Genomic DNA, 25,055 nt, shown 5'->3' on the forward strand with positions numbered 1-25,055 from the left:
ACACTGGGACATTTCCTAGAGAAAAGGTAAGTAAAATCAATTTTGCACAGTTGTGTTTTTTAGGTTTTCATACAAATTAACTCCACACTTGGAAATTTTTTCAAGGAAAAACAGTCAATGTATTCCTATGGAGAGAAATTAAGTGATCGGTTAACAGGTAAGTACTCAGTCTTTGAGTTGAGTTTCTGGGGTTAGAACAAGGGTTCCCCCACGGTCAAGGATGCACTCTCAAAGCACCCTCAGCGGCACTAGGGCGGCCGGGTGCAGAATGCTGAGGCCCAACATTATCGAATGGGGGATAGGGGGCTTCCGGTTGGTGGCTGCTCATGTGCAGGCCACAGGGTTGTGGGAGCAAAGCTCCTGGTGTTAGGCTCAGGGCAAAGGGGGAGCCGAGTTGGCGCCTAAATTACACCCTCAACGGTGGCTGGGTGCAGGGTGCTGTTTTGGCATCAGGTGCCCTGTTGGTTTCAGTGGGGATTCTCCGGTTTTGACAGAGACTGCAGGCTTTGGGACGAAGATGTTCTGGAGGTAAGTTGGGATGCCTGGGGATGCTGGGACACCGTCGGTTGGGCCACCCAAGGCCGAGGGACTTCAGGTGCAGAGGTGTCTTTAGGAGTCTGGTTTTCTTACCAGCTCCGGTCGCTTTCGGGGGATCCTCCAGAAAGAGACTGCAGGCATTGTGGAGAGGGCAGAGGCAGGTCAGGGATCACCAGATCTCAGGTCAGGATCGCTGGGAAGACCTCTTCGTGGTGTTGGGCCATTCGGGCCGTGAACGTCTAGTGCAGAGTGGTGCATCCTTGAGGATTTGGCCGGAGTCAGAGTCTGTGGGTGAGCAAATTTCGGTGCTCACTGGAGACCGTCTTATCTGTGGAAGGCAGGGCAGGTACTCTGAGTTCTTAAGGTTGCTGGCTGCAGGACAAACCGGGATTTTGCTTCTGCCGGTTCGAGGTGGGGACAGGCCAGTAGGGCTGAGGTCAAGTCAGTGAGCGTCCTCCTCCTTAGCTTCAGCACGGCTCTTGGGTCCTTCTTTTTTGGTTCTTGTCTGAGTAGTCAAGGTTCAGGGGTGCCCCTAAATACTAGATTTTGGGGGGTCACAGGTTAGTAAAGGTTGGGACCAATGGGTCCCTTCCTTGGGTGGGTACACCCCCTATAATGCCACCCTCAAGTGGGAGGCAGGCATATGCCTCACTCTGGTTGGCTGGGTCCCCCCATCTGCAAGATGGCAGGGACTGCAAGTTGTGCTTCACCTAGACTCCCCCAGCTGAGGTGGCAAAGGTGGACACACCTCCTTTCCTCACTTAGTTTTCCCGCTGATTTCCCACCCCCCCAAAGTGCGGGTCAGAACTGGTGTGGGCCGGTTGCTGAAAGCAGCAAAAGGCCTGGGGAAGCTCACAAAGAAGGCAAGCCTTTGAAGCTTCCCCTTCGTGGAGCCTGCCCATCCTGGGGGAGGAGGCTTGGCACCTTGTCCCAGGATGTGCATTGTTTCAGACCCCCCGGGAGCAGCAGGAACCCAGGTGTCCAGAAACATGTCTGGTGGTGGCAGCTGGCGAGCAGCCACTCAGCCTGGATACTAGTGTTAGGTCGTTTTCCAGGGGGCATCTCTAAGATGTTCTCTGTGTGCATTTTTCATTAAATCTCACACTGGCATCAGTGTCTGTTTAATGTGTTGAGAAGTTTGATACCAAACTTCCCAGTTTTCAGTAAAGTCATTATGGTAATGTGGAGTTTGTAATGACAAACTCTCAGCACCATATGCTCTTAATGTCATTACTACACTTACTATGTCTAAGAATTGGCATAGAGACTGTAGGGGTACAGGGCTCATGCACCTGTACCCTCACCACTGGTATAGTGCACCCAGCTAGAGGGGTGGCTGATCTATGCCAGGGCAGTGGGTTGTAGGCATGGCACACAGGGATGTGTGCAATGTCGACTATTCACTTTGTTCTGCATCAAAACACGCAGCCTGCAAAGGCAGTGTGTGTAAAGGTACAGGGCCTCAAAGGTTGGCACAATAGGTGCTGCAGCCCTTAGAGGCCTTCCTTGGTCCCTGTGGTACCATTTACAAGGGCCTGACCTGTGGCCAGAGAGTGCCAATTTGTTCTTTTGTTTTCAATGCAGTTTTAGGGAAAGAACATATGTCCTGGGTACCTGTTTGGCAGGAGCCCAGGGCACACTCAGTCAAAGTACATCAGCAGTTTAGCAAAAAGTGGGGCACTTTCTTAAAGGCTACCACTGTATTTTTAAGTAATTTAGTTCTCATTGGACACCGCTTCTCTATAGAATATGTGAAACTGGTGATGATGGAGGTGGCGCATTCCTGATTTACAATCTGTAGAGCTACTGCTATGTTCATGAAAAATGTCGTTCTCATAGAACATCGCTCCTGTACAGAGGTATGGAACTGGTACTGAATGCACATTCTTATGGTCCTCAGTATTGTGGTTGAAGTTTGAAACTTATTGAGGCAGCAAGCATTTATGTGAGAGACGGTAGGTGGGGGCAGGGAATGGGGGTGGGTGGGTGTAGTCAATCATAGTTGATGGTTTTTGCTTGGGCTAACTTGTCCATGTTATATACATTCTTTTTTAACTATGCATCTAACTTAAGTACCTTTATCAACAATATGAATCATTTGATACATACATGTCAACTTGTGTTTTTTCACACACCTTACCCACATTGGTGCAGGTTCCCACTGGTGATGATTTGCAAAGCTTATTGTACAATTTGAAAGCATAAGGAAAATGTATCATTTGTGATCTCTTTTGTGCAAATCTAAAACGTATAAACTACAGAAAGATGATGAAATGGGATTGTGAATTTTGTTGTGTGATACAATAGATTTATCACTATATTTGTCTGAATACTTCATAACTAAGGCAGAATAGCTATCCTTTTCTTTATACTTAAGAAAGGGTTCTGCCTCTTGCCTCTCTTCCTGAGTTTGGTCAGGTTTGGCTGTGATAGGCAGAATGGTCAGATCTTTGGGCCTCCATTTTGGATACTGCAACCTAGATACAACCCTGCTGGTGGGATCATGAGTTTAGAAAATGGCTGAGTCTGGAAAGACAGCCTGAGAAGGACACCTGAAAGATGAACTGGACCAAACCAGTTCTGAATGTGCAGACAAATATACATCCCCTTTATAAGATTGGGAGCTCTTGACCCACATGTTGTTCCAGTTTCAAGGACTCTTTGACCAAGGAGCAGATGCTCCACCAAGTACTCTTTCGGCATCTGTGCAACCAGGGCTAGGTTCTTTCTGACATCCAGCTACTCAGAGCTGAGAGGACTCCAACTGGAGTCTGACATGGAACAAGAGCTGTTCCTTGTCCTGGCATACCTGGTGGATCCTGCCTGGAAGATGAAGGAAGGAGCAAGCTTACCCTGCTAAAGGTGACTTTAGGCGTAGTGTCCCCGGTGCCGTGGGTCTATCTGATAGAGACTTATGGAATCGTTACTGGCATGCTCCAAGCTTGGTATCAATTAGTATCTATGAAGCGGAGGATATACAGCATTGCCGAAGTGTCGCTGAGGAGATCATCCCATCAACCCCTCCTTTTGCAGCTGTGTCACTTAACACTGTGTGCTCGAACGTTCTGCAACAGTTGTTAAATAGTGGCACTCGCTAAGAGTGCCTGAATTAACTTGACAGTCTCAGCCAAGGAACCTGCCTCAAATATGCCAGAGAAGTCTGAGCTGATGACTTAGAGACCTATGTAAGCCTGTGGCACTTGCCCCAAGGGTGCCTGAACGGACTTGTAATGGGATGAGCCTGTGGCACTTCTCCAATGTGTGGCCGTGCAAACTACACCGCTAGAAGGGAAGATGCTGCCTCGAGGCACTTACCTCTATGTGCTGGGTTGACTGTGCGGCTACGTATGCACTGACCAGAACTGCATCTGATCAGACCAAGCCTGTGCTGCTGCATTAATGTGCCTTGAAGTGACTTTCCTGCCATTCTCGGACCTGGGACCAGAAGCAAACCATATCACCATCTTGACCCAAGTAGGACCAAGCGGACTAATTCGCCAGTCCAGGAAGAGGAAGGCGATGCCATAACCTGCAAGCTCATCCATCGTTGATGCTGTGTGCCCAGACGATGGCCGCCAACTGAAGACAGCTGCATGCTTGTTGCTGTCTTTTAATGCTTCTTCATGGCCTGCCTCTCCTTGGCAGGGGAGTAGCAGCAGCTCGACACACGAGCAACCAGTGTCTCTTCTCCCACTGCAGCACCACTGGAGGACTAGGTCTGAGGAGTGGGAAGTAAGAGTGAGACCTAATGTAGACTTGAACTGGGGGTGGGACCAACTCTGACAGACTGAATGCCTGCTAATGCTTACCATACCCTGGCGGTGGAGATGGTGGAGGCTGTTAGGGGGCTCCACACCTGTGCTGAAACCTTCACTTGGGGTACCTTAGACTTCTCGTTTTAGTAAGATAGACACTGGGCTGGACATTCATGTTATTACTTTGCTGGGTGTCTCAGTGCTGGCCTTGTTGTACCCCCTACACTAACCTCCCTACCAAGCCTATGACTGCTCGCCATTGCTACTACTGAGTCAAGTGATGAAGATGCTGTACTTGGCCCAGTTTGCAGATGCCATCATGAGTCAGACTGTGGATCATGCGCAGCAAATGGCCCAAGGTCCCACAACTATGGCTCAGTAACCCCTGTTTGACCATGGCTCCCCCAGTGGAGTCTGCCAGTAATTATGTAGTCTCCATTTTCCCCGAGATTTAGTTATCAGTTCTTGAAAAAGGGCAAACAGATGCCATAAGATCGCACCAACGCCAGGTTATTTGCTTATGGGATAGTCAAGGCAAAAGCGTTTGTTGCATGGCAAAATCTTTGGGATGCCTTCCTCTCCGTTTGATAGATATTAGACTCTGGGGACTGTTGAAGTAGTAGTCAAAGCCCACATCTTTACTTTCAGAGGTGAAGCAGGGAGTGACCACTTAGTCTTCTTGAAACCCAAGTTTTACTAATCGCATAAATCAAGGAAGGGTATTTCAAGTGAAAAGGCACAAACAAATTAATACTGTACTCTTGATGAAGATTACATCACACTGCCTAATTAGCTCAATCTTCAAGCCAGGCAATGAAGAAACAATACATAGGTACTAGACTTTGATATCAAGACTCTGCACATAACCAGTTTTCAATAATAAAAGTAAAAATAAAATATCAGAGGTCTTAATGCACTCGCTCAGGTTGAAGCTAGAGTATGACACCAAAATACCCCAAAACAACAAACAGAGATGATGTTATGAAAAGTAAATCGTCCAGTAAAAGTTCAATCAAGACCCTTCCTTAGCAGTCTTTGTAAGAAGACAATTAGTCTTTAGACAAAATATTTAACTTAAGCAGCCGTGTTTAAGAAGAGGAGGAACACGTTTAATACAAACTTAAATGACTAAGAGAAGATTACAAGTTGTAAACACATTATGAAAGGAACTTTACCATCTTCTGTCATTAACAGCAGATGAGTGATCCATTTAATTCATTTATTACAGAGCAGGCTGCATCACTGAGATTGAGCACATAGGATAGAGGAAGATAAATTAGTTGAGCCCATCATCTATAGAGCAACTTCCTTGAAGCAAGGAGCACAGTGCTAGTACCACTGCTGTGTGACAAATGACTGAGCAATTCATAGTAAGCAAGAAGTCAATTGAGAAAGCATTTGTTTCTAGTGGAAGCTTCATCTCATGAGAGAAGGCCTTCATGTTCCCTATTTCTTGGACAGTGAGCTCGCAAAGGAGTATTTGCATACAAAAGTCCACAAAAAGGTTACCAATAACCTTGAACTCAATTCAGTGGGGTTCACAGCTGTATATGAAGAAATTACTTCCAAATTGTTAGAACCGGCGGTCTCTAGTTGGCAGAGGTATACACTTCTGACAAATAGGGACCAACCAACTCTAGTCAGGGCAAGGGGATTACACACTCAGATAACCCCTGCTACCCCCTTGGTAGCTTGGCAGAGCAGACAGGCTTATCTCAGAGGCAGTGTGTTAAGCATTTATGACCACATACAGTAATAAAGTGAATACACTACAGATGGACACGACACCGAAGTTATTATAAAAATAGGATCTTTATATAAGGTTTAGCACAAGACCAAATAACGACAAAAATATACCACAGTCTTAATAAATACTCTTTGGAAGGAAAAATAATAGTTCAAGTAAGGTTTCTTCTTGGCAAATAGTTCTTTAGCAAAGTATTCTTCTGAGCACAGTTCTTTGGCAACAATGTAACCCCCACGGGAGTCACACGACGTCGAGTCTACAAGATTCCCAAGGTTCGGCGTCGACCGCGAGGAGCGCTACGTCGAGCCTGGAGTCGCAACAGACCCCACAAGTACAGTACCTTGAGAAACGAAGAAAACGATGATCCACGGCGTCGAGATGTCGGCGTCGAGGTCGGCGTCGATCGTGCCTCGGAGTCGGGTCAATCCGCAGCGGTGTCGAGGGATGTCGGGCCGGAGCAGCGCTCACGGCGTCGAGAAGGGCGTCGAGTCGATGCGATCAGCAGCGGCGTCGGGACGGGGTCGCTTGGAGGTGGAGCCGATACTCACTCCTCACTGGCGTTGATACCGGCGTCGAGACGGGGTCACTTGGAGCCGGGGCCGATACCCACTGCTCACTGGCGTTGCTGCTGGCGTCGAGACTGCAGATTTTCCCCTTGTGTACTGGAAACAACACTTTCCAGCAATTCAGCAATTCAGTAGATGGTGAAGTCCTTTGGCCCTGTGACTTCAACAGGAGACTGGCACTCTTCCAGTCCTTGGAGATTTCCTAGCAAGTGTTCAGAGAGTACACACCCAGTTCCTCTCTCCTTGTTCCTTGGCAAAAATAAAGAAGCAGCTTTCAGGTTCCTCCACAGCAAAACAGCACTCTGGCAGAAAGGGGAGGCAAGTCCTTAGATCAGCAGGCTTCTTGTCCTTGGTACAGGTTTCCTTGTCAGAAGTGATCTGAGTTCTTGGTTCAGGGGTCCGTCTCTTATACCCCTTTTTCCCTTTGTTCCCTTTGTCCAAGCAGGGAGATTCCCACCATCTCAGGTTTGTTGTGGGTGTTGCCAGGCAGAGGCACCTGGCCTATTCACTGAGCAGGGCAGAGTCCTCAGCCGCCCAGCAGGAGGCGGAGCCAGTATTGTTACTGGCAGGAGCAGGGCAATCAGTCGCCCAGCAGGAGGCGGAGCCAGTATTGTGTCAGGCAGGGCAGGCTACTCTTCCCTCACTCTACGTGTAAACGCCCCATTCACCCCACACTGACTCACTCAGACCTCTGGAGCCACCCAGCCCCTGACACACACACCAAACCAGCAGAGACCGGTAGATAGTTGGACAAGAAAATAGCCACTTTCTGAAAGTGCTATTTTCAAACATAGAATTTAAAAACCATCCATCCTAAAGGGTGTGTTATTAAATCCTGAGTTCAGGGATACTAAACTCGACTTGCTACCATGCTCCCTGAGTCAGATAGATTATAATGGAGTTAATAATCCGTCTGCCCAGTCTGGCCTATTGGAGGCAGGTAGCCCTTCAATAGTGAAAAACGAAAATGGCTGTAATTCACTATTAGGTCATGCCACACACATCAGGGCATGACCTACCTTTTACCAACAATGCACCCTGCCCTAGGGCCTACCATAGAGGTGTCTGAAATGTGGCAAAGTGAAGGTTTAGAGACTGGTAAGTAGGTTTCCTTACCAAGTCGACATGGCAGTCAGGGACTGCACGCAGGCGCTGCGGTGGCAGGCCTGAGACACATTTTACACGCTGCTTCTGTGGGTGGCACAACCAGTGCTGCAAGCCCACCAGCAGCAGTTAACTTACACGCCCTTGGCACACGCAGTGCACTAGACTAGGGTCTGAACAGTAAGTCAACCAAGCCAATCATGGTAACACCAATCAATGTAACAATTTAACATAGGGAGCACTTGCACTGTGGCACTGATCAGCAGTGGCACAGTGCCCAAAGCAATAATCCAGCAAAAACATCGTAAACAGAGGAGGCAAACAGAAAAAAATGGAGGAGAGACTCATGCCAATGATGCCAGGTCTAACACGTGTCCCCTCCAGCTGAAATGTGGGGAGAACTACCCTTCACCCAGGGAGTCCTCATCACTAAGGCGGAAAAATCTGGACAGACCATCAGCATTGGCGTGATCTGTACCAGGGCGGTGTTCCACCGTAAAGTCCATCCCCTGTAGGGAAATGGACCACCTCAACAGCTTTGGGTTCTCACCCCTCATCTGCATTAACCATCTGAGGGGCCTGTGGTCTGTCTGAACCCGGAAGTGAGTCCCAAACAGGTAGGGTCTTAGCTTCTTCAGCGCCCAGACCACAGCAAATGCCTCACGCTCTATCGCACTCCACCTTTGTTCCCTGGGAAGTAACCTCCGGCTGATGAAGGCTACAGGTAAGTCTCGGCCCTCCTCATTCATCTGTGCTAGAACAGCCCCCACACCATGCTCTGAAGCGTCCGTCTGGACAATGAATTCTTTTGAAAAGTCGGGTGCCTGGAGGACCGGTGCTGTACACATTGCAGTTTTCAGGGTGTCAAAGGCTTTCTGACAGGCGTCAGTCCAGATCACAAGTCTCGGCTGCTTCCGGGAAGTCAGCGAGGTCAAGGGGTGCACAATGTTGCCATACCCCTTGACAAACCTCCTGTAGTAACCCGTGAGACCCAAGAAGGCTCTCACCTGAGTCTGGGTTTTGGGCGGTTCCCAAGCCAGGATGGTATCTATCTTGGGTTGCAGGGGGGCCACCTTGCCGCTCCCTACTTGGTGCCCCAAGTACACCACTGAACCCTGCCCAATCTGGCACTTACTAGCCTTGATTGTGAGGCCTGCTCTGCGCAGGGCCAACAACACTTCCTGGAGGTGGCGCAAGTGTTCCTCCCAGCTGGCGCTGAACACTGCTATATCGTCCAGGTAGGCGGCGCTGAAATCTTCCAGCCCGGCCAATACCTGGTTAACCAACCTCTGGAATGTGGCAGGGGCATTCTTCATCCCAAAGGGCATCACCCGGAACTGGTAGTGCCCATCTGGTGTGGAGAATGCAGACCTCTCTTTTGCCCCATCAGTCAAGGCGATCTGCCAGTACCCAGACGTTAGATCAAACGTACTAAGGTACCGGGCAGCCCCCAACCGATCGATGAGCTCATCAGCTCTGGGGATGGGGTGCGCGTCAGTCTTGGTGACCGAATTGAGTCCTCGGTAATCCACACAGAACCGAAGTTCTGGTGAAGCACCAGGCGCTGCAGCCTTTGGGACCAAGACCACTGGGCTGGCCCAAGGACTGCTAGAGGACTCAACCACCCCTAAGGCAAACATCTTGGAGACCTCCTCCTTGATGTATGCTCTGACCTTGTCAGTCACCCTGTAGGCCTTGTGCCTCACAGGAGTGCTGTCCCCGGTGTCCACATCATGGACACACCACTGAGTGACACCAGGGATTAAGGAGAACAGATCAGGGAATTGTACCAACAGATGGCGACAATCTTGCTGCTGCTCAGGGGTCAGTGTGTCAGAGAGGACAACACCATCCACTGACCCATCTTTTTCTTTGGCACACAGGAGGTCAGGAAGAGGCTCACTCTCCTCCTCCATCCCAGCATCTGTGGCAAGGAGCATGCCCACTTCGGACCTTTCTAAGTGGGGCTTTAACCGGTTGACATGCAGGACCCTTAAGGGGTTCCTGGGAGATTTCAAGTCCACCAAGTAGGTGACATCGCTCTTCTTCTCCACAACCTCAAACGGTCCAGTCCACCTGTCCTTGAGCGCACAAGGTTCCACAGGGGCCATGACCCAAACTTTCTGACCAGGTTGAAGCTCAACCAGAGTGGCATTCTGATCGTACCACCGCTTCATCTCTTCCTGGCTGGCCTCCAGATTTGCCTGAGCAAGATCTCTGAAGCGCCGAGTCTGGTTCCTAAAGGCCAGCATGTAACTATATACATCCTGGGGAGGTTTCCTGGGAGATTGCTCCCAGCCTTCTTTGACCAGACTCAAAGGTCCTCTTACCGGGTGACCATACAAAAGCTCAAAGGGGCTGAACCCTAGAGACTTCTGTGGCACCTCACGGTAAGCAAACAGCAGGCATGGCAAGAGGACGTCCCATTTACGCCTCATTGGTTCTTCAAGACCCATGATCATGCCTTTTAGGGTCCGGTTGAATCTCTCAACCAGCCCATTACCTTGAGGGTGGTAAGGAGTGGTAAACTTGTAGGTTACCCCACACTCCTTCCACAGAGACTTCATATAATTCGAAATGAAGTTGGTGCCCCGGTCTGACACCACCTCTCGGGGGAACCCCATGCGGGAGAAAACCCCCATCAGTGCCCGTCCCACCACGGGGGCCGTCACTGTTCGGAGAGGGATGGCTTCCGGGTACCGGGTGGCATGGTCCACCAAGACCAGGATAAACCTGTTGCCCATGGCTGTCTTGGGGTCCAGTGGCCCCACAATGTCAATTCCCACTCGCTCAAAGGGGGTACTGACGACGGGAAAAGGTTGGAGGGGAGCCTTCTGCTTCCGCCCACTTTTCCCACTTGCCTGGCAAGTTTGACATGTCCTACAATGGATATCTGAATCCCTTCTCATCTGAGGCCAATAAAAATGGGTGACAAGCCTGTCATAGGTCTTGTCCTGCCCCAGATGTCCAGCTAACGGAACGTCATGAGCCAACCCCAGTAGGAAGGCTCTGAAGCGCTGGGGTACCACCAGCACACGGGCTGACCCAGGTTCAGCAGCCTTAGGCTCGCTATACAGGAGGTCGTTCTCCCAGTAGACCCAATGTGATCCTGACTGATCACCTGTCGTTTGGGCTGAGGCCTGCTGCCTCATACCCACAAGAGAAGGGCACACTTTCTGTTCAGCACAAAATTCCTCCCTGGAGGGACCACCATCCTGCTGCCAATGGGTCAGCTCGGGCAGGTCTCCCAGTTCGGCCACTTGTTCTCCTGTCGGTTCCAGGGCATCCCCCTCAGGGTCTGCTCCCTCCTGGACCGTGGGGACGATGGGGGACGGTTTCCCGCGCCCCCTGCCTCTTCTCTTCACGGTTGGGACCTGGGCCATACTTTCAGGCTCCGGGCCCCCATCAACACCCTTACTGACTGACATGGACCGGGTGGTCGCACACACCCACTCAGGCAGACCCAACATTTCCAGATGCGCTTTTCTCTCCACCTTAGCCCAAGGGGAGTCCTCCAAATCATTGCCCAAGAGACAATCAACAGGCATGGCGGGCCTCACAGCAACCTGAAGAGTACCTGAGACCCCCCCCCCACTCAAAAGGAACTTGAGCTACCTCACACTTACTCTGTGAGTTGTCAGCAGCTACAACGGGGTAGAATGCATGAGGGATCACCTGCTCTCTGGACACCAAGTGACACTTGACAGCTGTCACACTCGCTCCGGTGTCTCTGAGAGCTTCCACCCTATGGCCATTAATGGTCACCCACTGCCTATATTTCTTAGTGTTACTAGGCAGAGGGGTTGGAGGGACCATTTCCACGTCTCCTAAAGAGACCAGGGACATTTCTGCGGGACCCCACCCACCGGGGGCACCCATCTCCTCCCCTCCCAGGGCTACACTCGCTACCTGACGAGGGGGTGCACGCGGCGGTGCATTTGAATCCTTCATGGGACACTGGGGATCATAATAACGGTGTCCCACCTGCTTACAGGCATAGCAGGTCATGGGGCCCCTGTGAACAGGTTTACCTGTCGGGGCCTCTGGTTTCTTTACAGGGGGAGGCTGGGAACCCTTCCCTTGGTTCCCTTGGGGACTACTTTGGGGCCCTTTCTGAAACTCCCTCTGTTTACCCCTGTCCCCCCCACTCTTCTGCTGGGGACCCTGCCCACCCTTGGCTGAGTCTCCCACTGGACCCTTGTGGACCCTGGTACTGACCCAGCGGTCCGCCTCCTCAGCAAGTTTTCTAGGGTTAGATAGCTTGCTGTCAACAAGGTGCTGGCGTAGCTCTGGAAAACAGTTATTAGACAAGTGCTCCCAAGCAAACAAATCATAAAGAGCATCATAACTATCAACCTTGCTACCCTTTATCCAACCATCCATGGTTCTGCAGAAAAAAGACACATATTCAACCCACGTAGTACCAGGCAACTTCTTACATTCTCTAAAGGTTTGTCTGTACTTTTCTGGGGTTAAGCCATATCTCAGCATTAAAGCATCTTTCATATGAGTATAAGACATCCTATCCTCAGCAGGAAGGCTCAACAAGGTATCTCTCCCCTCGTTTGTAAAGCGGCTCCACAACCCCGTTCCCCAATCCTTCTCAGGGACCCGGTGGGCCAACAATGCTAACTCATACGCTTTAAACCATTGGCTAATATCTTCATTCTTACTGTAATCTTTGATCACATCCTTAGGAAAATAAAACCTACTTTCTGCAGGCACGGATGGAGTGCTGCCACCAGAGGGATTCAACTCTAAACTCTTAGTTTTAAGCTCCATCTCCCTCACCATCTTCTCACGTTCAAACGCTAATTTCTCTCTCTCAAAATCTAATCTTTTGCTCTCCATTTCAGCTTCTCTCTTGCTTCTCGCATTCTCTAATTCCAACTGCCCTCCTAATTTAAGTTTCGCCATTTCTAACTTGTACCCCCTCTCCTTCTCCCTGTCTTCTAATTCTTCGGGGGAAAGGCTCCTAGAGGACGCACTACTGCCTGGAGATGACACTGGCCCACCTGTGGGCTCTTCCTCTTCCTCTTCTTCTTCCTCTTCCGGTACCACCACCGGATCAGAGGGATTTCTGGCCTCTAACCAGGCCTTCAGCGCTTTGAGGAAGCCCTCTTTCTTTGAGACACCTGTGGTAGGAACTTTAAACTGCTTGCAAAAACCTTTTAGATCTTTTAGCGTGTAGGAATCTATCTTCTCCTTATCGAATTCCCCCACAACATTCTCCACAGGTGTAGCAGCTCCGGCATTCTCCATGGTCAAAACTGGCAGTGTTTAAGAAAATTAGCTCCAGGAAAGCGGAGAACAAAAATAGGCAATCCTACCAAACAGACTGTGGCTGCGTTATGGTCTGCTTTCACTATGTAGCGTACACTAATCACTGCACATGAGTCATACATGCAAAGTTCAAATCCTCACCGCTGACCACCAATGTTAGAACCGGCGGTCTCTAGTTGGCAGAGGTATACACTTCTGACAAATAGGGACCAACCAACTCTAGTCAGGGCAAGGGGATTACACACTCAGATAACCCCTGCTACCCCCTTGGTAGCTTGGCAGAGCAGACAGGCTTATCTCAGAGGCAGTGTGTTAAGCATTTATGACCACATACAGTAATAAAGTGAATACACTACAGATGGACACGACACCGAAGTTATTATAAAAATAGGATCTTTATATAAGGTTTAGCACAAGACCAAATAACGACAAAAATATACCACAGTCTTAATAAATACTCTTTGGAAGGAAAAATAATAGTTCAAGTAAGGTTTCTTCTTGGCAAATAGTTCTTTAGCAAAGTATTCTTCTGAGCACAGTTCTTTGGCAACAATGTAACCCCCACGGGAGTCACACGACGTCGAGTCTACAAGATTCCCAAGGTTCGGCGTCGACCACGAGGAGCGCTACGTCGAGCCTGGAGTCGCAACAGACCCCACAAGTACAGTACCTTGAGAAACGAAGAAAACGATGATCCACGGCGTCGAGATGTCGGCGTCGAGGTCGGCGTCGATCGTGCCTCGGAGTCGGGTCAATCCGCAGCGGTGTCGAGGGATGTCGGGCCGGAGCAGCGCTCACGGCGTCGAGAAGGGCGTCGAGTCGATGCGATCAGCAGCGGCGTCGGGACGGGGTCGCTTGGAGGTGGAGCCGATACTCACTCCTCACTGGCGTTGATACCGGCGTCGAGACGGGGTCACTTGGAGCCGGGGCCGATACCCACTGCTCACTGGCGTTGCTGCTGGCGTCGAGACTGCAGATTTTCCCCTTGTGTACTGGAAACAACACTTTCCAGCAATTCAGCAATTCAGTAGATGGTGAAGTCCTTTGGCCCTGTGACTTCAACAGGAGACTGGCACTCTTCCAGTCCTTGGAGATTTCCTAGCAAGTGTTCAGAGAGTACACACCCAGTTCCTCTCTCCTTGTTCCTTGGCAAAAATAAAGAAGCAGCTTTCAGGTTCCTCCACAGCAAAACAGCACTCTGGCAGAAAGGGGAGGCAAGTCCTTAGATCAGCAGGCTTCTTGTCCTTGGTACAGGTTTCCTTGTCAGAAGTGATCTGAGTTCTTGGTTCAGGGGTCCGTCTCTTATACCCCTTTTTCCCTTTGTTCCCTTTGTCCAAGCAGGGAGATTCCCACCATCTCAGGTTTGTTGTGGGTGTTGCCAGGCAGAGGCACCTGGCCTATTCACTGAGCAGGGCAGAGTCCTCAGCCGCCCAGCAGGAGGCGGAGCCAGTATTGTTACTGGCAGGAGCAGGGCTATCAGTCGCCCAGCAGGAGGCGGAGCCAGTATTGTGTCAGGCAGGGCAGGCTACTCTTCCCTCACTCTACGTGTAAACGCCCCATTCACCCCACACTGACTCACTCAGACCTCTGGAGCCACCCAGCCCCTGACACACACACCAAACCAGCAGAGACCGGTAGATAGTTGGACAAGAAAATAGCCACTTTCTGAAAGTGCTATTTTCAAACATAGAATTTAAAAACCATCCATCCTAAAGGGTGTGTTATTAAATCCTGAGTTCAGGGATACTAAACTCGACTTGCTACCATGCTCCCTGAGTCAGATAGATTATAATGGAGTTAATAATCCGTCTGCCCAGTCTGGCCTATTGGAGGCAGGTAGCCCTTCAATAGTGAAAAACGAAAATGGCTGTAATTCACTATTAGGTCATGCCACACACATCAGGGCATGACCTACCTTTTACCAACAATGCACCCTGCCCTAGGGCCTACCATAGAGGTGTCTGAAATGTGGCAAAGTGAAGGTTTAGAGACTGGTAAGTAGGTTTCCTTACCAAGTCGACATGGCAGTCAGGGACTGCACGCAGGCGCTGCGGTGGCAGGCCTGAGACACATTTTACACGCTGCTTCTGTGGGTGGCACAACCAGTGCTGCAAGCCCACCAGCAGCAGTTAACTTACACGCCCTTGGCACACGCAGTGCACTAGACTAGGGTCTGAACAGTAAGTCAACCAAGCCAATCATGGTAACACCAATCAATGTAACAATTTAACATAGGGAGCACTTGCACTGTGGCACTGATCAGCAGTGGCACAGTGCCCAAAGCAATAATCCAGCAAAAACATCGTAAACAGAGGAGGCAAACAGAAAAAAATGGAGGAGAGACTCATGCCAATGATGCCAGGTCTAACACAAATTAACATCAGTAATTCCTTTTTTTATGGAAGGGCATGAAGTCCTTCCAAAGCCCAACATCCCCTTTAGCAGATATCGGTTTCTTACCGTGAAGGAATTTATGAAATTGCTGGGGAAGATGGTATCATGCATTCTCTTGCTAATATATGAAAGTTTGCATGTAAGACCACTGCATGTACAATGGTCCCAACCTTCTGCATTTTTAGATTTAATGTTTCTAACTACAACAGTAGAAAGACCTTGAATTGGTGTAATATTTGGATTTTTTTTAAGTGACAGGCACTCTCAAACAAGAACGCAAAGTTGTTGCACCATCAGGCATGACTTTATCAGGAAATGGTGCTGGTGTTGAGTCTGTACAAGTCAGATGATTGACATTAGTTTGAACTACACTTCACTATGTTGTAGCAGGGACCTGTGGCCTTAGCACTCAAGTGTTTCAAACAATCATACACAACAAAGATGTACCAATATTAAAGGATAATACCACCTCAGTATTTTGCTTCTTAAATTTGGGTGGGAAGCAAAGTTCTTCAAAATTATCCCAGTACATTTCACACTGGGCCTTTGAATTGTTATCACCATTGCATCAGTGTTTTTTTTTTACTCAGCCCTAGAAAATATGGGGCAGATCAATTGGGTTGCAAAATCCATGGTGTCCTGCAAAAATAGGAGCTACACTTACTATTCTCTTTGCTACAAATCAAAATGGAATATTCCAAGACCGCACACACGTACCCACAATAGTGGTTTGCGGGTAATGATTGTTCATAAGTTTTTATTTGCATGAGTTTTGCAATGAATAGTAGACCACCAGTTGTTCCTGATGTGTGATATGATTATATTGCTAACTATGCTTACTAGTCCGCCTTTTGATGTTTCATAGCAAAATCGATATCAGAGGTGTAATTACTGGAGATCGCCAAATATTAAATGTTAGCAGTGTAAGCCATCTGACGTTGCACAAGTTTGTTTCTAATCCATGTATTGATCTCCAATGCTCTACTTTTCTTGACTCCACTGCTTGGAAGTCACTAATGATACAAACATCTAATAAGTAAACATGAAAAGGAACATATTATTTCACTATGTAATATTCTATTGCAAGTACAATAAGATGCATTCATCCAGTGTATTCAGTTCCTTTCATCAAGGAGTCTTGTTCATCTGTATCGAGATCCACTTTATTGAAGTCATTTTTATAAGCGTACAGCAGCCCAGCTAACGCGTTTCATCCAACAGGACTTCATCAGGGCTGTAAAATTCACAGACTATACCAATAAGCCTATATACATAATCAAAATTGTTTACAAGATATAAAGTCACCATTAAATCACAACATTAATCAACCCATGACTCAAGACTCTCTACCTATATACATTCTAAAAAGAGCAAAAGACCAACAAGTTAATTTCCTTATTGAAAATTATTAATAGTGCAATCATATAATTGCTAGCAACAATCAAATCTCAACCGGTTTCTCATTGTCTTCTTTTTTTGGATAAATCCAATTATCAGATATTTACACAGAACATATTAAGTTCTGGCCAATAAATTAAAACAGCCACTCACTTGAAATTAAATCTCCAATCAATGAGTCTTCAAGAAGTTGAAAAAAAGGATTTGTAGTGCAATAGAATCCCGAGCAGGTTCAGTTTCAGTAAGTATTAAAGGTCTAATACCATTAGGTGTAATCTGCAAAGCAGAGTGAACACAGAAATCACCAAATTTGCTCCACCCTTCACAGTATGTAAAATATGCATAGAAACATTCATGGTGAGAAGAGATGTCCTGCATAAAGCAGCAATCACTAAGAACCCGCAGAAATTTAAATGGATCCAACTGGAGAAGACCGTTCATCAGCCAATTTCCAAAGATCAAAACTATTCCTAGATTTAATTATTCCAAATAACGAAATTGATTAAGTTATAATTCAGCACGAAGATCATAATCTACATATTTGAAAGCTGTAGTCAAAAATAGGAACAATCCGAAATGTTTTAATTCTATTATCAAGAAAAAATATATTCCCCCTACACCATATTTCCAAAAAGGAAATCTTCATCCCGTGAGTCTAACTATTGAATACATTTTCTTAATCAAATTACCTCAATAATTCTGTGAATCATCCATTGATATCCAAGCCAAAGCTGGGTTATATAAGTATCGTTCGGCTTCTGTACAAACGAGTATTCTTATAATCTCGACAAAAACATGTGAGCTCCGGCATGTACTCACTGACCTCAGCAATGCCAAAATTCTGAATGCCTTGCAAATGATCTGTGTAAGTGTACGCCGCGTATTCCATGCATTTTAAACTAGTCTTGAACCAATCACTACGCGGTTAACAAAAACTGGTAACACTGTGTATTTCCTGCTGAAAATCGTCCTATACTGATGACGATATCATACATTTGTTAAGGAAGAAGACCAACGCGTCCGAGCGATCATTCATTTCCTGTTCTGTTATTTTAAACCAATAGCTGATTCTTGTTACTCTGTGCACCCAAATCAAAAGTAAATGTTTCCGGCCGGTATGCCAACCAGTCCGCAAAAGCCAATGAGTACCTGAAGGAGCTCACGTCTTTTTGTCGAATTTGAGATTATAAGAATACTTGTTTGGTACAGAAGCCGAACAATACTTGTATAGCCCAGCTTTGGCTTAGATATCAATAGATGATTCACAGCATTATTGAGATATCGGATTTATCCCAAAAAAATGCCAATGAGAAACCGGTTGCTATTTGATTGTTGCTAGCAATTATATGATTTCACTATTAATAATTTTCAATAAAGAAATGAACCTTTTGGTCATTTGCTCTTTTTAGAATGTATATTGGTAGTGAGTCTTGATTCATGGGTTGATTAATGTTGTGATTTAATGGTGACTATATATCTTTTAAACAATTTTGATTATTTATAATTGAGGAATTGAAAATAAAAGAAGAAAATTTTGCCACTAACTTGTCCTGGTGGTCCGTTTCTGTCAGTTCGCCGCAAAGGAAGTGCTGAGAGGTGTTTAAGTGCATATATATATATATATATATATATATATATATATATATATATATATATATATATATATACACCCACACACACAATTATTGGTATATTGTTTGAATTTTACAGCCCTGATGAAGTCCTGTTGGACAAAATGTGTTGGCTGGGCTACTGTACGCTTATAAAAATGACTTCAATAAAGTGGATTTGAGTACAGATAAACAAGACTCCTTGATGAATGGAACTGAATACATAGGATGAATGCATCTTATTGTACTTACAATAGAATAATACATACTGAGATAATATGCTCCTTTTAATATTTATTTCCTGGCGATGGTGCTTAAATCTGGGAAGTCATTGACCTACCTATGATAGCGAAAGGAAACGTTCATACAGTTTCACTTTAATAAATCCAGAAAAATGTTTTAAAATGAAGCTGTACATTTGTTTCATAGTAGTCTTAAACAATTTAATTTTCAGTCATCTTTTAACACGCTGATGCTAATGTTGAAAGACAGTCGCCTACATTTGATGATTAAAAGGAATTAATGTACTACTAGAAGCTAAAAGGATTAATGGGGATTATTTCTTACCCTCATTAATGGCCATCAAGGGCATCCCTTTAACCCAGATGTATATGCCAAGATTAATTGTGCAGTGTTCACTCTTAACTATTTACAGAAGTGAAAACAGTTATTTATTTATGTATATATTGTATTGTTTTTAAAGTATTAACACTTTAGTACAGGCATGAATAACACATCATAAATCAAAGGATTTAAATGAAACGGAAACATACATCCAGCAGTAGCGTTATGTCGGGTGGCAATACATCGTGCATAAGATTACAGATTAGTAATAGGGGATGTCTCATATCCAACCTAACAGTTGTGCTTATGGGGCTCTAACGTCATGTCGTCACCTCTGTTTTAAAGAGCTTTATCGTTTGCCATAACTGTGCCGAAAAGAAGGAAAAGGCTAATGATAACCCATGGTATCACACGGTTATTCAACTACCTGGTAATTATAAGAATTGCACTAATGTGTGTCGTGTGCTGGGAGTCGTGGGGTACTTCTAGTCGCCGACTTTTTTCACATATATATAAGCAGTACTTCTCAAGTGAGATAATAACACAAAAATAAGAGCAAAAGGAAAAAACAGGGACAACGGAACAACAAACAATAACTCCAAAAAGGAAAGAAAAAGAACGACCTGTGGGATTAGGTAGCTAGCGAGAACGTGAAAATCTGCTGTGTAATATGTGACCCAGCAGGTCGTCAAGGTCATAGGTGAGCATGTCAGTGGGAAAGACGGGATCTACTGTAGCATCTAGTTCCCGAAGTTATCCAGTCTTTGCATAGAGATTCCTATGGGGTACATCTGTTTCTGTGGAGGGGGTGGGGATGACCCATGTCTAAACTGAATTGTTATTAGTCTCATACGGAGGGTGGGCCCAGTGCACATCCCTTCAATTCTCAGCTCTGAATCTACCCAGGTGAGCTCCGTTGTTGGCCTCCTAGGCCACCATTGGGGGACTCTTGACTACTTGTGGGTGAACCGGGGGCTCCCCCACCCCTCGGACATGTTCTCTGTGCTTCCATGCCTCAAGCACCTCTGTCAAAAGGCCAGCCAGTGGAAGTGAAAAGTTGTGCTAAAGGTGGAGAGACTCAGTAAGGTTCAAAGCTGTGACAGTGGTCTTTTTGGAAATATACTGTTTTTGGACAAATCTCAATTCCTGCTACCCTGTTTAGGCACAAAATGGAAGTCTGTAATGTATGCATGGTGCAAAAAAAACAGATGTCTTACCTGCATCAACACTTTTGCAGTGTGACTAGTTAGCATGTAATCAACCAGGCTACCAATGAGGTTGTAAAGCCTACAGTATTCGACCATGTCAAAAATTACATTACAAAGATGGTGCTAATGCAGACTACATCGTGGAGCACCAATTTAAGTATTAGTAGAGTCTTCTTACTGACATGCCCTGGTAGACCTCAAAATATTAAACAAGGCAACATTTCTGAGCAGAATGTTAAGTGGAAATAGTATGCATCATGCAAATATCTAGCTAATCAAGCGTCAAAACTATTTTTGCATTGGATGGTGTGTTTTTAGATTACAGAATTATTTTACAACCTATATAGATTTTGTTAAATGTTCATGGTGTATTATATTTCCCATAAAGCGCAGTGTGTGCGCCTGTAAAGTAAATTCAACACTGTCATGTTCGTGTTCGGCAACCTTCCAACACATGTTCTGGCCTCATACTGCATGAAACTTGCAGTGTGCAAACACATTGTGTTACATCTAACTGGTGGATGGTAAATACTGCTGGTCATCCATACCACTCATGAATTCATACCTGTGAGAAAGTGCCTCTTTTGACTAGGTTAGCCTCCTAGTTTTTGCCTGGAAAAAGATGGGGTTTCGATTGAAAATGCATAGGGTCCCTGCCAACCAGGTCCCATGTGCCAGAGCTTTTTCCCTAAAAACTGTACCAAAGTTGGCAACTTCAGACCCCCTGTAAGTCCCTAGTAAATTGTACCATGGTATCTAGGGCATTGGGACTGATTAGGGTCCCCTTGTGACCCCTCACCAAGCCCATGCAAACTGCCACTGCAGCCTGCATGCCTTGGTGCAGAGAAAAACGATAGGTGATATGGCACACTGCCTGTGTGGTATGCCAAGCAGCACTGCCTAAGGTATAGATAGGTAAGTTACCGCTCTAGCAGGCCTTACAAGCCCCAAGGCAGGGTGCACTATATCTCCAGTGTGGGCATCTCCGCATGAATAGATATGCCCCTACAATACTTGTCTATTCTTAATATTGTAATTGCCAACTCGATTTCCACAGCACCATGATGGCTTTACTGAACTCAGGAATGTTTGCTACCAAACAACTCCTCTCAACCCTCATTGCTACCACTGTGGGGTTTATTGAACCATGTACCCAGAGGGCACCTCAGAGGTGCCACCTGACAACCTACCAACCCTTGTATGGTCTCTGACTGGCTTTAGGCAGCCTGCCACCACCAGACATGTTTCTGGACCCCTTGGTCGCGAGCTCCTGCTCTCGGAGGCTAGATACAAAGCCCATCCTGGGTTGAGATGTCACACGTCCTCCCTCGGGATGAGCACAGTGCTCGAGAGGGAAGCTTCAAAGGCCTTGCTGCTTTTGTAATGTGACCATAGCCTCTGCTGCTAGCAGCAGGTGGCAGCCCCTGGTTCAAACCTCCACTTTTGGTGGGAAAACCGAAATGAGAACAGGAAGTGTGCCCCCTCCTTCGCCAATTCCCCCCCTTGGGTGCTGGAGGTGAATTGAAGCACATTTTACAGTGCCCACCATCTTGAAGATGGTGGGACTTACCTAATCAGGGCTAAGGCACAGGAAGGTAGGATAATAGTGTGTGTAGACACCCAAAGTGAGAGACCCACTGATCCCCTACCTGTAACTCTCCTGTAACACCCCTAAATCTAGTATTTAGGGCGCACCCCCAGTCCCTGAAATCAGATTCCCGATGACCTAACAAGAGCCGGACACTACAGCATCGCACCAGCAGAGAAGACTACAGACACCAACTGACTTGACCCCAGCCCTCCCAATTTGCAGCTCTCGCCAATCCTGCACCAAAAGACGACCTATCCTGCAGCCCTCGCCAATCCTGCCCCAAAAGACGACCTATCCTGCAGCCCTCGCCAATCCTGCCCCAAAAGACGACCTGTCCTGCAGCCCAGCGACGTCCAAAGCCTTGGGAGGACTGCCTGCCTTCGACAAAGGCCAAGATCTCCTGTGGACAGCGGACCTGTCCAGAAGAAACCAATGTTAAAGAACAAAGACCTCTCCCCTGACTAACAGTGAAACCTCAACTTGAAAACTCCCAGCTGACCATGACCTGCCCAGTAAGATTTTTCTGATGAATAAGGATACCACTGCACCCGAAGCCCCTGGGCCTTGGTGAGTGCGACCTACTGTGTCCCTACGTCCCCTAGCATCTCGGTTTACCTGGGCAGCTGTGGGTTTTCTTCATCCCGCCTCCTGGTCTGAGCCTGCAGCCTTTCTTCAAGACTGATCTCCCCCATTGGTTTTCATTGGGCGCCCAACGCTGTGTTGCTACTCTGCACCCAGCTGCCCCTGTGCCACTGAGGGTGTAAGTTTGGTTCAGCCTTCTGGCCCCCTGTGCTTACCTTAACCCCCAGAGACTGGGCTATCAAACCATGTTACCTGTGAGCGGCATCTCTTCGATTACCCCCTTTCTCCATTGGATAGCATTGGCACAAGATTCCAAATTTGAACCCTGCACCCAGCCGCCTCTGTGCCGCTTGAGGTGCAGGCTTGCTACTTACCTGAACCTTTCCTGGTGCCGATTCTTCATCCTGAAAACCAAGACTGTTAGTTATATACTTACTTACCTGAAAAGCTGCATTCTTCTTTTCCTCCCATAGGTTAACATTGCTGGACTGGAAATTGCACTGTCCTCTTTTTAAAGTATAAAGTATTTCTTATGAAAAACGTACTTAAGTATTTCTTGGTCTTAAATCTTGAAAGAAGCTTGTTTTTATGAAATTGGTGTGGATCTTCTTTTTGAGTCATGTGCCATTTACTGATCACTGTGTGCATAACAAATGACTTATTCTCTCCTCTGTGTTAGTCCGAAGGCTGCTCCACCATACTACCACAAATAAAGCACTTTGTATTTGCATTGAACCATGTACACTTCTGGGGGTATCTCTGGACTCTCTGCTCGATATAACCACTTAGTGGTATATCCTATAAAGAGCCAGCTTCCTACAATACCTTATTAAAATCCTACATAGTTCTGACTTCAAAATGCTGAACCCTTTCATTAATCAATCACTGTCTAACTCTCAGACAGCTATGAAGTTATTTTCTGTTTATTCTTTCAGTTGCGTCCTCCCCAGCCTCCAGTGTACCTCTTTATTTTTGACGTTTCTCACAATGCAGTGGAAACCGGATACTTGACTACAGCTTGCAAAACTTTGCTGGACAATCTAGAATTGTAAGTATGGACTTGGTTTGGCAATGCTCATATCTTTATCCTTGCCATTCTAGTTTTTCTTGGTTGTGTTCTTTTGCTTCTGGTGATATTTTATTTATTTTATATTGTAATTGGCTTAAAATTTCCCCACGTCCTACTATGTGTTTGCATGGACCTGTCAAAAATGTGAGGAAGCAGGATTGGCTTTCATGCTGAGCCATAATGTAGATGCAAATGGAGTATAACTTTTAAGTTGCATAGGAAAAATTGAAACCCCTGTTTTTTACTCTCTTCTGAATAGTTGTAGACTTTTGGGAGGCGAGCACTAGATAAGCCTGTTTTCATTAAGATTTTGTCTTTGCTGAACCTGCTTTTCCATCATGTTCATGTGGAAATTCCCTACAACTAAATCCTCCCTGATTATTATGCTATTCCATTCTGCCATAAACACAGTTCTGTGGTTACATAATGGCCCAGCTTTGGGCGGATCATTATGTAGAAGACACAAGGTGTGATGGTGACCGAATTTCAGAAGAAAAACTTCAGTTACAGGCCAAAATGCAAAAACAATGTTTTTATTGATGTAGGTCTTGTAGTTAAAACCAGTACAGATCAGTCTGGCACTGCCTGTTTACCTGGCGGCATTGCAGATGAAGGTTTTCTTGAACAACTTTGTTGCCCCCTGTGTTCAGGATGCATTAGGTTGTATGTGTGAATGGGCTTTGCATTATGTAAAACTATCTCTTGGACGTACATAATTTTTTGGTGTGTTATGCACTTGCTGCTGATATCTTTTGTGACCAGGAGAGCACAAGTGTGAATCAAAGTGCCAGAACAGGCTTTCAACCTTGCAAGGTCAATACATTTTGTTCCATTAAAGGGTAACCGTGACACCTGTTTTAAAGTACAGAAACTGAAAACATTGATATAGAAAGCTATATGAAAAAATATTATGTTCGAGGCATATGAGCTGTAGATCATATGCTGTGCATAGATCGCCATCTAGTGTTGGGTCTGGATGTTTGCACTTTGTTTTTCTTCGAAGAAGTCTTTACAGTCACAAGGTAGGTGACTCCTCCTTTCGGTGATAGTGCGCATGGGCATCGACTCCCTTCTTGGATTGTTTTTTTCTGCCATCGGGTTCGGATGTATATCATTGCACTCTGGTTTGACACAGTTCCTTCGGTTCCCCTCGGCGCGCAAGATGCTTACCCTCAATGGTATTGTTTTGATCGTGTCTCACCTTTTACCGCGCATTGTAATTACTTAAAATAATCTTTCAAATGGAAAGTTTGTGGAAGCCCGTCGGGCCTACCTACTTCGGGTCGACCTGCAGTCGATGGAACGAACTCTCTTCAAATTCTGCCCAAGGTGCCACGCGAAATACCCGCGCACTGACTCACACGAAGTGTGTAATCTGTGTTTGTCCCCCAAACACAGAGAACAAGACTGCGACGCGTACCAGGCTTTCCGCTCCAAGAAGATACTCTGCGACTGTCCGGCTCGACGTCGCGACATGCAGAGCCAGCACACAAGCTCCATTCCGGACATCTTTGGTCAGCAATCCGACTAAGAGGCCGACAAGGCCATGGGAACCAAGGATAAGCAGGAGCCGGTCACCATCTCCGAAATAGACTCCAACCAAGAGGAGGACATCCCACATGGTCAACGTACCATGAGTACAGCTCC

At 46.6% G+C, this 25,055-nt stretch overlaps 1 protein-coding gene across 1 annotated transcript in view; it reads left to right on the forward strand.

Moving 5' to 3' along the window:
* Nucleotides 1-25,055, forward strand: part of SEC24A (SEC24 homolog A, COPII component) — a 595,056-nt gene that overhangs the window by 303,644 nt on the left and 266,357 nt on the right. Inside the window, exon 10 of the mRNA XM_085617984.1 lies at nt 23,275-23,387. Within this exon, the coding sequence (XP_085474110.1) occupies nt 23,275-23,387 (113 nt within the window). The remainder of the gene's footprint in view (nt 1-23,274; nt 23,388-25,055) is intronic.

Source organism: Triturus cristatus, chromosome 7 (genome assembly GCF_964204655.1).
Source record: "Triturus cristatus chromosome 7, aTriCri1.1, whole genome shotgun sequence".
Classification (NCBI taxonomy): Eukaryota; Metazoa; Chordata; class Amphibia; order Caudata; family Salamandridae; genus Triturus; species Triturus cristatus.